The sequence below is a fragment of the Anolis carolinensis genome, chromosome 3 (assembly GCF_035594765.1).
Source record: "Anolis carolinensis isolate JA03-04 chromosome 3, rAnoCar3.1.pri, whole genome shotgun sequence".
Taxonomy (NCBI): Eukaryota; Metazoa; Chordata; class Lepidosauria; order Squamata; family Dactyloidae; genus Anolis; species Anolis carolinensis.
This window is the reverse complement of record NC_085843.1, coordinates 167,598,074-167,612,728: the sequence shown is the minus strand read 5'-3', so window position 1 is coordinate 167,612,728 and position 14,655 is coordinate 167,598,074. Positions and strand designations below refer to the sequence as shown.

General features: G+C 38.7%; 1 protein-coding gene across 4 annotated transcripts in view; it reads left to right on the top strand.

Annotated features, from left to right (window-relative positions):
• Positions 1-14,655, top strand: part of phyhipl (phytanoyl-CoA 2-hydroxylase interacting protein like) — a 286,238-nt gene that overhangs the window by 184,833 nt on the left and 86,750 nt on the right. Inside the window, exon 1 of one of the 4 annotated variants that reach the window (XM_008116407.3) lies at positions 9,474-9,573. The exons of the other annotated variants lie outside the window; for them this stretch is intronic. Coding sequence (XP_008114614.1) covers positions 9,489-9,573 — 85 coding nt within the window. The 5' untranslated portion in view covers positions 9,474-9,488. Of the gene's footprint in view, positions 1-9,473; positions 9,574-14,655 lie in introns of those variants that run through there. 4 annotated transcript variants of the gene reach the window in all.

The following is a 14,655-nucleotide window of genomic DNA, read 5'->3' as shown; positions in this document are numbered from 1 at the left end:
GGGCAACGTCTTTGCAGACGGCCAATTCTCTCACTCCAGAAGCAACTCCGGTTGCTCCTGACACGGAAAAAAAAAAATTCAAGATACGGAATAAAATGTGTTTTTTATATAGTTGTCCTATCTATTTCAATAGAGGGAACAACCCAGTAGAATTATATGTATGCTATGCGCACAACTGCCTTGTCTTTTGCAATCAGCATGTTCTGATTTTCTGTTCATTGAAGAGGAACGAAATTAAGTGTGTGTGTGTGTGTGTAAAAATAAAGAGTATACGTGTGAAGCTGTTCCTGCTGTCAAACAGCATTGTCCTTACTGATATTTAGCTATTGCATGTTTTTTGTAACATTCCTGGATGTGTTGCTGAAATATTTCAAGTCTGTTTTATCCACCACTTCTCCAATTCTGCAGTAGCTGTGGGGTCTAGTTTAGCAACTGGAGCAATTCTTGACCCATATTCAGTTATATCACTGCACTAGCCCAAGGCCCGTTGTCCCAACAGTTCTGCATTTTCAGGGTTAGTATCAGAGTGGTATCCAAATTTATTGTGTAAGCAGCTGAGCATCCTATTGTATAACTGGATACACAGTTGAATGCACATGCCATCAATGCTTTGTACAAATCCTGTGGCGCTGTGCTAGTGGAGATTCTCATATTGGTAGTGTTAAATTAGATATAGGCCCTTGTGTCTGCAAATTATTTCTAGATGTTTGCAAACTATAATTATGAAGTAAATTTCAATCTGTATAAATGTTATTCATTTATTTTGCTGACTGATTCTGTATTTTATTCATTGGATCATGCTGATAGGCACATCTCTGTAAGTCTTGTTTCTGTCTTACAGTATCTGGATCTATTTGAAACTGCCAGGTTTGAGGGAATTATGAATCTTTTAATTTATAAACTGAACAAACTATAAATTGCAAGAAATATTTTTATTCCTGAAAGTACCCCATATACTCATGTATGAGTTTAATAATTTCAGTCAAAGGCTCAACCACAAAAACCTGAGTTGACCTATCTGTGAATCAATATGAGCATTGTACATTAGATCTATTTTTGAGTAAAATAGTGAAAGGCAAGAGTCTAGTACAGTGTTCCCTCACTTATCGCGGGGGTTAGGTTCCAGGACCACCTGCAATAAGTGAAAATCCACAAAGTAGGAACGCTATATATTTATACATTATTTTAGTAGTTATACAATATTTTAAGTCTTTATCAACCAATCGTGTCTTGGTAAATCACCTCCTTCTCCTCCTGTTGCCACGTAGGCTCCTTTTCTCTCCCTTTGGCTTCTCCTTCCTCCCTTCCTTAGGCTGTAAATTGTAATTTTTTATGATTTATAATATTCTTTTAGAGTTTATTGAAAGAAACACAAAACAGCGAATCCGCAAAAAGCGAACCATGAAGTAGTAAGGGAACACTGTATATTCCAAGAGAAGCTAAAAGAATTACCTCAATTCTTCTACTGTTTCCTTCATAATGTCGCTTCTGATTTTTATTTTTTTTTAATGCCTGAGTGGGAAAATGATGGCAGCAATGGCAACACACAGGGGCGGCTATCTCTCTGGTGCTTTCCCCTCCCCATGAAATTACTGATCTACTATAGGTGCTATCAAAATCCATTATTTTGGCCTCAACTTACACATGAGGTTGGTTTGTACATTAATATATATGGCAATACAAGTACTTCTGATTTTTTAAAAGTTTTTTTGGAAGATTTGTGTATACATAATGATATATCTTGGAGATGGGCCCAAAATCTAAACACAGAATTCGTTTAAGTTCCATATATATGTTTTATACATAGCCTGAGCACAGTATTATTTATTTATTTATTTATTTACAGTATTTATATTCCACCCTTCTCACCGTGAAGGGGACTCAGGGCGGATCACATTATATACATATAGGGCAAACATTCAATGTCCATATACACATAGAACCGAGACAGAGACAGACGCAGAGGCAATTTAACCTTCTCCTGAGGGATGTTCGATTCTGACCACAGGGGAGCAGCTGCTTCATCATCCACTGTGATGGCACTTCCTCATTCCAATGTCGTAAATTAGTTAAATTTGCCTCCCCACTTTATAAGTGGTACCTTATTTCCTACTTGATAGATGCAACTATCTTTCGGGTTGCTAGGTCAGCAACGAACAGGGGCTATTTTTTTATTTTTAATTGATGGATGCTCACCCCGCCACGGGCTGGCCTCGAACTCATGACCTCATGGTCAGAGTGATTTATTGCAGCAGGCTGCTCACCAGCCTGCGCCACAGCCCGGCCCCTTATTAATTTTGTGCATGAAACAAAGGGTTTTTTTTACATGGAAACATCAAAAAACAAAGATGTCACTACCTCAGGCATCCATATGGATGATTTTGGATTTTAGATGTTTGAATAAGGGCTGTTCGACCTGTATTAAAATATTAGGTAGTATTGGATGAATTAAATCTCACCACTCAGCTAGAGAACATCCAGATTGCAACTCAGCAATACCCTGCAGGCACAAATCTGTAGAATCTTTTAATCCCCTTTTCACCCTCAAGTCATATATATCCCCTCACGTTCTTTGCTTTAAATTCAGAATACACGGATTCCCAAATGCGATCTTTGTCCTCACTCCTGCAATGTCATCATTTATGTGGCAACGTAAAAAGTAAGGCTGGAAAGAACTCTGTGAGGTCTGCCACTTGGAAATTTTGTGAATAATTTTCCAGTCTTGCTCCCAGAAAAGTGAAACCCTTAAATACCTTATGTTCCCCAAATGGTTTCTTAGCAAAGATCTGCTAGGTGTGACCAGGGTTCCATCTGGTCTAGCATCTTGTTTTGCAACGTGACCAGACAGTTACTTCCCAGAAGACCCATGAGTAAAACGTGATGATGAAAATAGTTTTTCTCGCTTTTCTCCCCAGCTGGTATTTAGTTGTCAACGTGTCACTCCTATTTAATAACATGATGTAAGCAGTGATAGACAAATTCAAACAATTCCATTTTGATTCTGTTTAAACTGTTAATTTATTGACATTTTGTAAAGGTGATTGTGATGATGTGAGGTAGGGAGGGATCCTTTTTTAATCCCACCATACAGTTGCCACCAAAATGTAAAGATGTCTGGATGATGATTTTTTATAACCACTGCCACCAATTATGGAGATGTCAGGCAGAGGATAATTTATTCTTTTTAATCTTCTTATTTACTTTAGATGGTAATGTTGCTTAGTTTGAATATGAGTGTGACAGAGACTTAGACAGTTTAAAGAACAAAACAAGTTTATTTCATGTACAAAGCTTAGTGGTTTCAATAATTTCTTTAAGGCACTTAAATAACTGTTAAAATAGATGTTGAGGTGTTCTAATTTCCAAAATACTTTCTTCTCTTCAATCAAAACTAATAACAGATCTCTTGGATTTACTGGGATTATTTCCCCTTACTTCTCAGCCCCTATAAATAACCCTAAACAAGTCAATCCACTTGTTTAGTCTGGCACTACTAGAGGTCTGCCTCCCTGGTTTCCTTAATCCTGGAACCAGTGTCTTCCCTGTGACTAAAAATCACAGACTGAGCTGGGTTTAAAACATTCCCTGTTTTTCTTTTCCAAACGGCGGTTGGCTCCGCCCCCGTTGCTATGGTAACCTGCCTCAGAATGCTGAGCTGGTTACCTTCCCCCATGTATTGTTAACTCCAATACTTACCCATTTTAAACTTAGCCAAACATGACTTCTAAAACAAAATCAAACAAACATGTCATCCATAAATCAAAACAAAACACACACTTCTTTACAGTGATCCAAGCAGTTTTTATTATAGATGCTCCTCTTCTTGGTCCCTTGCTATTATATTATAAAGATGATGGCCGGCATCCTCTTGTCAAGTGATGTCATTGTAAGAAATCTTAAAATCTTGTGAAGTTGAACTGTGCCATTTCACAATGGCCATATTCTCAGGAGAGGAACAGAGATATGACCATCTTATCGGTTCCATTGTGCAAGTAGATCTCGCAGCAGTGTAGCAGTTGAGCACTGATCCCATTGAATATCATGTGATGATGCACAATATGTCACAATACACAATGCATTCCCATATATGAGGGGATACATTGTACATTGGGACATGTTATGCAATGCCCCATTGTGAGTTCATCATTACAAATTACTGGCATGATTGCTTATCATGCTGGCAACATTGCTTCACCATCATAGAGTTACACATCATATCTTTTGATGTACAATCTCAGCCATGTGTTTGCCCAGATCTTTTCTCTTTTCTCTCCCTATCATTCTTCTACACATGTATTTTTAAAAGGTACCGTATATACTTGAATATAAGCCGACCCATATATAAGCCGAGGCACCAAATTTTATCACAAGAAAACTGGGAAAACATTGGCTCCAGTATAAGCCGAGGGTGGTAAATTTCAGAAATAAAAATAGAAACCAATAAAATGACATTAATCAAGGCATCAGTAGGTTATTTTTTTAATATTTACATAAAACTCTAAGATAAGACCGTCCAACTCTGATCAAATCATGATTCTCATCTTCTTCGATGTAAATGCCCTTATGTATCCTTTGAATAATAATAGAGTAAAATAATAAATGTCATAACAATATTAATATCAGAGTGAAATAATAAATGTATTAATAATAATAAAAATAGAGTAAAATAAATGTAATTCTAACAATAATAGAGTAAAATAATAAATGTAATAATACCAATAAAAATAGAGAAAAATAATAAATGTACCATATATACTCGAGTATAAGCCAACGAGGACCCTCACTCGAGTATAAGCCCTAAAAAAGGGCTGAAAAACTAGGCTTATACTCGAGTATATACAGTATTTGTTCTTTGTTTATAACAGTGGTTCTCAACCTGTGGGTCCCCAGATGTTTTGGCCTTCAACTCCGAGAAATCCAAACAGCTTGTAAACTGGCTGGGATACCTGGGAGTCCTAGGCCAAAACACCTGGGGACCCACAGGTTGAGAACCACTGGTTTATAATCATAATCATAATCTTTATTTGTATCCTGCCCTAGATCTCCAATGGGAACTCAGGGTGGTCTAATCACTAGGCTTGTGCATTTCGGCCGAATCTCATTTCTTTTCTGCTGGCTGGATTCCGATACACCCCATATCTGTTTTCATGTGCTTTCTGAAAACAGGTGTGTATCCGGATAACCGTTTTCAGTTTGCAGGTGAAAAATACGGCTAGATCTGGCCCATTGGTGGCAATAGGGAACTTACGAGTCTCTCCTTTCTGTTCCTGGGACCTAAAACGGATCCGCACGCATGCCTAATAATCACACCACTAGTTTTCTGTGTCTTCATGTTCCTCTTTATTTAATTTGTTTTTATGAATGTGGCAATTTTCTCTGCCTTATATATTCTATTTCATAAGATGTTTCAGAGTCCATGACTCTCAGGAAAGCAGGGTGGAAATATGTAATCTTGAAGTTTTTCTCTCTAAATTCCAAGATCCTGTCCATCTCTCTAGAAGCACTGCAAATACAGATATTTTTATATAATCCTCCCAAGTTTATAACTGAACATGCACTTTTTAAAATGTTTTTTTAAACGTTGTAAGCTTTTTTATAGTTATAAACTGAAAGAATTTGCAAGCAAACATGGAAGATGAAAATCACAATGGCATACTCTTTCCTAATAATATGCCACTGAAATGAATGGTACTGGGCTGAGGAATTAATTCGGAGGATTATATAAAAATATCTGTATTTGTAGTGCTTCTAGAGGGTGGATAGGATCTTGGAATCCAGAGAGAAAAGCTTCAAGATTACATATTTATTAATTTATTTATTTATTTAAAGTATTTATATTCCGCCCTTCTCACTTCAAAGGGGACTCAGGGCTGATCACATTGCACATATAAGGCAAACATTCAATGCCATAACATAGAACAGAGACAGACACAGGCACGGGCGGGCCTCGAACTCATGACCTCTTGGTCAGAGTGATTTGTTGCAGCTGGCTGCTAACCAGCCTGCGCCACAGCCCGGCCTATTATTTCCACCCTGCTTTCCTGAGAGTCATGGCCTCTGAAAAATCTTATGGAATAGAATATATAAGGTAGAGAAAATGGTTCCTCTTTTTAGACACTTCTCTAAATTGTTCATCTAACATATTTCCACTTGGTTGCTATGCATTCACATTTAAAGTCCTTGGTAATTCATTGTGTATTCTGTTTCTTTTGGATCATTGATCAAGCCTTTAATTGCTTTTAGAGCTGTGGCCAACATCTGTGGTACCTCGGTGAACATCTGACTTTTTTTTTTAATCTCTGCCATTTGCCACAGTCCTTTGTTCAGTCCTCTTACAGATGATGTCCAGTTTCATGTCTCAGTGTTTCCATTAAGTTTTTTTTTTCATGTCAGGAGCAACCGGAGTTGCTTCTGGAGTGAGAGAATTGGCCGTCTGCAAGGACGTTGCCCAGGGGACGCCCGGATGTTTGATGTTTTACCATCCTTGTGGGAGGCTTTTCTCATGTCCCCGCATGGAGCTGGAGCTGGTAGAGGGAGCTCATCCTCACTCTCCTCGGTTGGGATTCGAACCTGGCAGCCTTCAGGTCAGCAACCCAACCTTCAAGTCACAAGGCTTTTATCCCCTAGGCAATCGGAGGCTCCTATTTTTTAGGGGGTGAAGTGTGTCTGAGGCCCCTTCGGACTAAAAGCTATTGCAAATCCCATTAAATAATACATATTTGCATGTGTATCCATACCAAACCATCTCCCTAATGAATCTCTTGCATAGTCAAAAGGCTTTTATCCCCTAGGCCACCGGAGGCTCCGTTTTCATTAAGTGAGGTTTTGTGACAGAAAGTTAGGGAAATGTGTTTTCCAAATCAAAAGCACAAAAACAAAAAGAAAAAAAACCCACCTCCCACTTCTTTCCAGATTTCAGTATTGATTCACAATGTGTCACTTGTTTTTGGGAGACCGGTGTTTTTTGAGCTTGTTTCCTTTGACTTCTTAATCTCCATGTATTTGCTCAATTATGGCCTGAACTGTATGTGCTCTACCAAACAGAAAAAAAACTCCACAATTCATATATGGTAAGTTGCTCAAAGTAGGGATTATTCCTTTTGACATATTTCTGTTTCCACAAAAAATGAGCGGGTTGTCAGGTGGCTAAAACACCATACAATACATTGTGAATGGGTCATTTATTAGATGGGTTGGACAGTGGTGCATGCCTACACAATGTATGTCTTTCAACGAATCCCTATAGTCTATAAACACAAGTAGGTCTTTTATGTGATTACCCGTTGGCAGAAAACCAAGTCATGACACAGAGAAATCATGTCATCTTTATAGCCCTTTCATCTTTAAATCTCTTGGCTCCAGCCTTGGTAGTATCCTGCCATATCAGCAAGGCTGGATGTACCATTAGACAGAAGGAGATGGCTGACTGAGACACTATCTGCCGAAAGGTGACTTTGACCTGAACTCTCTCTGACTGTTACCATGATATGAACTGATAGCTGCAAAGCTTTCTTGTTTCTGGCTTGGTATGGCTGTCTGTCCAAGCAAGCTAAGGAAGGCAATTGCTGCAAGAGATGTGCTCTAGAGGGCATTGAGTGTGCTCAGGATTGCTCTACTCCAGTAGCAGACTGTCTCAGGAAAGATACTAAGCTGTCACCAAGCAGAGTGTTGAGTTATTGACAGAGAGGTGTTGGAGACCCAAGCTCTGTAGGCTGCCTAATGCCCATCCTTCTCCACTCTCCACTTATTTTATTTATTTATTTATTTATTTATTTATTTATTAGACTTGTATACCGCTACTCCCAGTTTGGCTCGGAGCACTTACCTCCTGGCCTCAAATAAAGTGGAAAGTATTATGCTGTATCCAAAATTAGATTCAGCCGCTAGTATAGAAGTGTTTCTCTACGTGGAATGGGAATGTGGGTGTAGTTTAAAGGTAAAGGTTTCCCCTGATGTTAAGTCCAGTCATGTCTGACTCTGGGGGTTGGTGCTCATCTCCATTTCTAAGCTGAAGAGTTGGCGTTGTCTGTAGACACCTCCAAGGTCATGTGGCCGGCACACTGTATTGCACGTCCTAGTTGTTATCACTGGATTCTGATGATGAATAATTATAATTGCCTGAATCATTTCTCTGTATCTTTTTTAGGGTATTAAAGGTCTTGTTTGATAAATGATGATTTATGAAGCTGTTACACATCCTGGGATTCTTTGGGACAATACAAACAATACATCTACATAAACACAAGCCTAGTTACCAATTAGTTTCACCAAATAGAATAGCAATTGACAGTCAACATGAATTGAAAAAAATGTCACAACATCCAATGAGTACACATTTCTTGTCACCTGTAGAACTAAAATTACATTCACCTTTGAACGGTACCGATTTTCTTACCTGATGTAGTCAAAATATTCTTTGTGCTGGTTCCGATAAAAGACTGAAAATTTAAGCATGCGTCCTGCAATCACTTCTACTTTCTCCAAAAGCTGTGTTAAGTGAACCTTTGAATAATCTGTGAAACAGAAAGAGCCAGTGAGAAACCAAACACCTATCATTACTCCACGTGGTGACATTTTTCTTTAAGATGAGACAAAAGGTCAATGAAGGCACCGTAGAAAGAGTCTTTTATTAAAACCTCCCAAAGCAAAGTAACACCCTTCTTTATAGGACACACAGGCTAAGACTATATGGGCATAGTAAAGGTAAAGGTTTCCCTGACGTTAAGTCCAGTCGTGTCTGACTCTGGGGGTTGGTGCTCATCTCAATTTCTAAGCCAAAGAGCCGGCGTTGTCCGTAGACACCTCCAAGGTCATGTGGCCGGCATGACTACATGGAATGCCATTACCTTCCCGCCGGAGCGGTACCTATTGATCTACTCACATTGGCATGTTTTTGAACTGCTAGGTTGGCAGAAGCTGGAGGTAATAGCAGGCGCTCACTCTGCTCCCGGGATTTGAACCTGGGACCTTTCGGTCTACAAGTTCAGCAGCTCAGTGCTTTATCACACTTCGCCACTGGGTAGTTTATCCTGTCCTTTTTCTCAAGCAGTGAAATGCCTTGCTTAGTCCTGCTTTTTTTCAAGAATATGCCACACAAACAGAGGTTCATCAAAAATAAGTGAGTGGGGAGTATTTTGAAGTTAAGCAATTTCTTGGAAGATCCACTGTGATCTCCCTTTGGTTTTAACCATCGTATAGGTTTCGTATAGTAACACCTCTCTGACCTTGACACTTCCTTTTGTCCTTTGTCCCCATGACTCTTGAGTTTCTGGCTTTCCTTATTAATAATCTTGGTCTACTATATACCCTCTGTTGCTTTAAACAATCTCACAGCTCTTGGTTTTTCACCTGTACCTCATTAATTCTCCTTCGCTGTCCATATCCAAAGTAATTCCTCTTCCCCTTTGCCTGTTCACTTTAATTTTTCTGCTTCCTCTCTTGCCATTAATGTCTGTGTGCAGCTTGCTTAGAAGCATGTTTTAGAAGAGATGTGTCATACCCATTTGCTTGTCCCAATCTTCATTTGGGAGACGAACCAGAGCATCTATTTATGGAGGGACAGAAACAGCAATGGTAGGTGTGTGTGTGTGTTTGTGTGTTAAATTGTGTGGAGTCAAAATCTGAATCCCACACACAGCTGCCAAAATGAGAGGTTGCTCAGCAAGAAAAGATCTAACTCTACATTCAGCTTCCTCCTACACAGAGAATCTGTTGCTTTGGATCCTGGCCCAAATGGGTGTAACAATTTTCTGGTTAAATTGGAAGGTACTGTTTTTCAGAGTCAAGTCCTAGGGGTTCAAGGAATCATCTGGATCTTTGGACTGGTCCAAATAATATACACTTCTTGCCTAAGTTAGGCAGTTCTAGCTCCACATACAGTTTCCACCCATACAGAAAATCTGCTTCTTTGGACCCTGGCCCATATATGTATAACAATGTTCTGGCTAAATTGGAAGGCACTGTTTTTCAAAATCAAGTTCTAAGGGCCCCAAGTCATGTAGGTTTTTGGGTTAGTCACTAATATATACTTCTTGCCTCTATTATGCTGAATTTGTGAACTACAACACCTGGCAGTTTTAAAGTTAGATTTCAGTGATATTATTTTATTTGTGTGTGTGTGTACACACACACACACACACACACACACACACACACACATACACACACACATATATATATATATACTGTATATACTCGAGTATAAGCCTAGTTTTTCAGCCCTTTTTTAAGACTGAAAAAGCCCTTCTCTGCTTATACTTGTGTGAGGGTCCTGGTTGGCTTATATTTGCATCAGCTTATACTCAAGAATATATGGTACATTTATTATTTTTCTCTATTATTTTTGGTATTATTACATTTATGTTATTAAGTTCCTTTTCATCGGGGTATTTTAATCTAATGATTTTATCTTATATTGCTGCTATAGTCCCCCCCCCCCTCACCTTTGAAGTTGACGGAATTGCATTGGTGGTTGCTTGATATTATTACTGTTGTATAAACCTTTATTTTAACTTCTGTTTTATCATCTTCTTGTGTTTTAAACTGTGTATATTGTTTAATGTATTTGCGCTGTTACTTTTGTAACATTGTGAGCTGCCCCGGGTCCCCACGGGGAGATGGTGGCGGGGTATAAATAAAGTTTATTATTATTATTATTATTATTATTATTATTATTATTATTATTATTCTCTATTATTGTTGCTACTATTACATTTATTTTACTCTATTTTTATTATTATTACTAATACATTGGAGCCTCCGGTGGCCTAGGGGATAAAAGCCTTGTGACTTGAAGGTTGGGTTGCTGACCTGAAAGCTGCCAGGTTCGAATCTCACCCGGGGAGAGTGTGGATGAGCTCCCTCTATCAGCTCCAGCTCCATGCGGGGACATGAGAGAAGTCTCCCACAAGTATGGTAAAAACATCAAAACATCCGGGCGTCCCCTGGGCAACGTCCTTGCAGACGGCCAATTCTCTCACTCCAGAAGCAACTCCGGTTGCTCCTGACATGAAAAAAAGCTAATACATTTATTATTTCACTCTGATCTTATTATTATTATTATTATTATTATTATTATTATTATTATTGCCTTTGTTATTTTCCTGTATTTATTATTACTTGTATTATTTTCCTGTATTTATTATTATTATTATTATTATTATTATATATTATTTTACTCTATTATTATTAAAAGGATACATAAGCACATTTACATTGAAGAAGATGAGAATAATGATTTGATCAGAGTTGGACAGTCTTGTCTTAAATTTGAGCTTTATGTAAATATTCAAAAACATTTAACCTACTGATGCCTCAATTAATGTAATTTAATTGGTATCTATTTTTATTTCTGAAATTTACCACCCTTGGCTTATACTGGAATCAATGTCTTTCCAGTTTTTTTGTGGTAAAATTAGGTGGGTTGGCTTATATTCGAGTATATACGGGTATATGTATATATCACTCTTCTCTCAGCATGGGACCCAGAGCAACTTACAAAGTAAGTTGAAATAAAATAGTTAAAACAGTACAAAAGATTAAAAATAATCATTTCAATTAAGACCTTATTTCACAACATGTGCAAAGCAATATTTCTTTTAATATATGTTTAAAAAAAAACTCCAACCACATATCATTCATATATAACTATGAGAAAAGTTTCCAGTGGATCATAAGGAGAGAGAGAGAGACTTAGCCCAAGGTTTCCTTTCAGAAATTTGATGCAGAGTGCTTTGTGAAATCCATTCCCTGACCTTGAAAGTCCCTCATCCCCACCCCCATATTACCGTGCCTGGTGGTGTTGGTAGCAGAATCAATTTCCACTGTGATGTTTGTAGCTGAATCATTAATCAATTTTAGTTTTATTATTATCACAAAGTGTTCTTGTCTTTGTTCATGCTTGAATGCCGCCACTATTTTGCATAGATGGTTTTGAAAACAATAATTGGACATTTCAGAAAAAAAACAATCAGTTGAAAGCTTCAACAAACCTTGGCAATCATACACTCAGTTTAGAGGAAAGGCTTTTGCTTAAATAGCTTGGAATTACTTGTTTTTAACCACTTTATTGTTCTGTTATTTGTTCAAAGGACTTTGTCTAATTTGAACGCTCTTCTAACCTTTTGCTGTTGATTAGTAACTGGACTGTTCCTCTTCTAAGATTTCTGCAGAAGAAGGGATTTTATATTGTTAAAGAAATACTGTAGAAATCTGTTTTGTTGTCAGGTCATAAGCCAGGCAGATGGCAATCCAGTGCATAGCTAGATCAGGGGCCAAGATCAGAAAGCTCAAGGCTACATGGGAGAGAGCAAGCAAAGGGGACAAATTGGATTTGTAGAAGATGCCAGGTTCAAGAACAGACATATTTATTTATTTATTTGCAGTATTTATATTCCGCCCTTCTCACCCCAAAGGGAACTCAGGGCGGATGACAATGTACATACATGGCAAACATTCAATGCCATTAGACATACAGACAGAGAGAGACGAAGACACATAGGCTATTTAGCAAAGTGAATGTTCAGAGATACAATTCCAGTAATTGTTTGAGCTGTCACTCCATAAATACACGCACACTGCACCTAAAAATCTTCTGTTATGCAGGAAGTTTCTTGAATGTCATAATCCATCAGAGAAAGGCAAAGGGCATCAGGTGGCACATAGGTAAAGGTAAAGGTTTCCCCTGACGTTAAGTCCAGTCATGTCTGGCTCTGGGGTTGGTGCTCATCTCCATGTCTAAGCCAAAGAGCCGGCGTTGTCCATAGACACCTCCAAGGTCATGTGGCCGGCATGACTGCATGGAGTGCTGTTACCTTCCCGCCGGAGCGGTACCTATTGATCTACTCACATTTGCATGTTTTCAAACTGCTAGGTTGGCAGGAGCTGGAGCTGACAGCGGGCGCTTATTCCGCTCCCGGGATTTGAACCTGGGACCTTTCAGTCTGCAAGTTCAGCAGCTCAGTGCTTTTAACGCACTTTGCCACTGGGGCACATACAGATTCAAAACACAGACATGATCTAAAGAGAGTTTTTGGTTAGCTCTATAGCTAATGTTGAAGTTGAGTTTCCATTAGCCATAGCTAACCTGGCCAATGATGATACATGAGAGTTGTGCATCAATATATGGAAAGCTGAAGGTTGCGCATTGCTCCACAGATCAGGATGCATCCATCTTATTTATTATTATTATTATTATTATTATTATTATCTTCAGAGACATGGATGACAGGAAATTGAAGAGAGGGCTTTCTTAGCAATGACATCTTTGATGGGAAGAGGTTGGCACTATGCAAAAACTTCTTTGTTTTCCCAAGTTGATTTTTTTTTCATGTCAGGAGCAACCGGAGTTGCTTCTGGAGTGAGAGAATTGGTTGTCTGCAAGGACGTTGCCCAGGGGACACCTGGATGTTTTGATGTTTTACCATCCTTGTGGGAGGCTTCTCTCATGTCCCCGCATGGAGCTAGAGCTGAAAGAGGGAGCTCATCCGCGCTCTCCCCGGGTGGGATTCGAACCTGGCAGCTTTCAGGTCAGCAACCCAACCTTCAAGTCACGAGGCTTTTATCCTCTAGGCCATTGGAGGCTCCTGGTTCCCAAGTTGATGATGTCCAATGCCTATTTCATCCTTCTTTTTCATACCTCTGTTATTGGGTGTTAGATTTTCTTGCCAATTTTATAAGCAAAGCTGATGTGAAAAGCGTTAAAGGGACACAGATTCTAGTTCAATCTCTCCTTCTACATATTTGCCAAAACTCAATGCCAAAAACCATTCAGATATGATCTGCCACCAACATACTGAATTTTACAGCTGATTTTACAAGCTAGAAGTCTACATTTTCACCTCGTTCTGATACAAGTGCAAATCAGAGTGCTTTCCCCCTTTGTTCCTTCTCTCTTCATCCTATGTCTACAAAAAGGGGTACCATATATGTCACTTTTTGAGGGGGGGTTTCATTATCCATGATGCTTAGATGAAAATTGGATTTCTTATCACTGATGTCATGTCAGATTTGGTCACTGAATTCTGCACTGGATATCACCATCTGCACCTTCTTTCTATGTGTTTATTAAGGACTGCAGTGTACACACTTTTCTCAGACTAGTGCCCCTCCTTATTCTTTTAAAACATCCCAAACATCTGGATATTATTGATCACTGACAGCAGTCCCGTCCCTCTTTTTTATGTTACAGTGGATTCAGTGTATTTCTGACAATGGAATCAGTGTAAAATTCCCAAAAGCCTATTTTAGCACATCCACCATTTCAACATTGCAGTTGAAGACACACCCCTGTTTTTAAAAAAATAGCTTAAAGCCCCAAATATCGATCTAATCACTGCCACTAATGCTGCAGAGAGATAATGTAGTCCAGCTGTAGCACTGGCTCAAGATTGCACATTGAACGCATTGAACTATGGATGAGAATACAGAACCCAAAATAACACCACACCAAGCTTTTTATAGATGCCATATTTCTCTCTATTTGTTCTTTTTGAAGTGTGGCTTTGCAATAGTCTAGATTTCAGAGGAAGCCTTTCCATATGCATCATCCCTTAAGGTTATCTTATAAGCAAGCATACAAAAGCTACTGACCTGGAAAAAATTTTTTGCTCCATGCCAGCCTGGCATTTACAACACTCCAATAACTTAAAAAAAAGT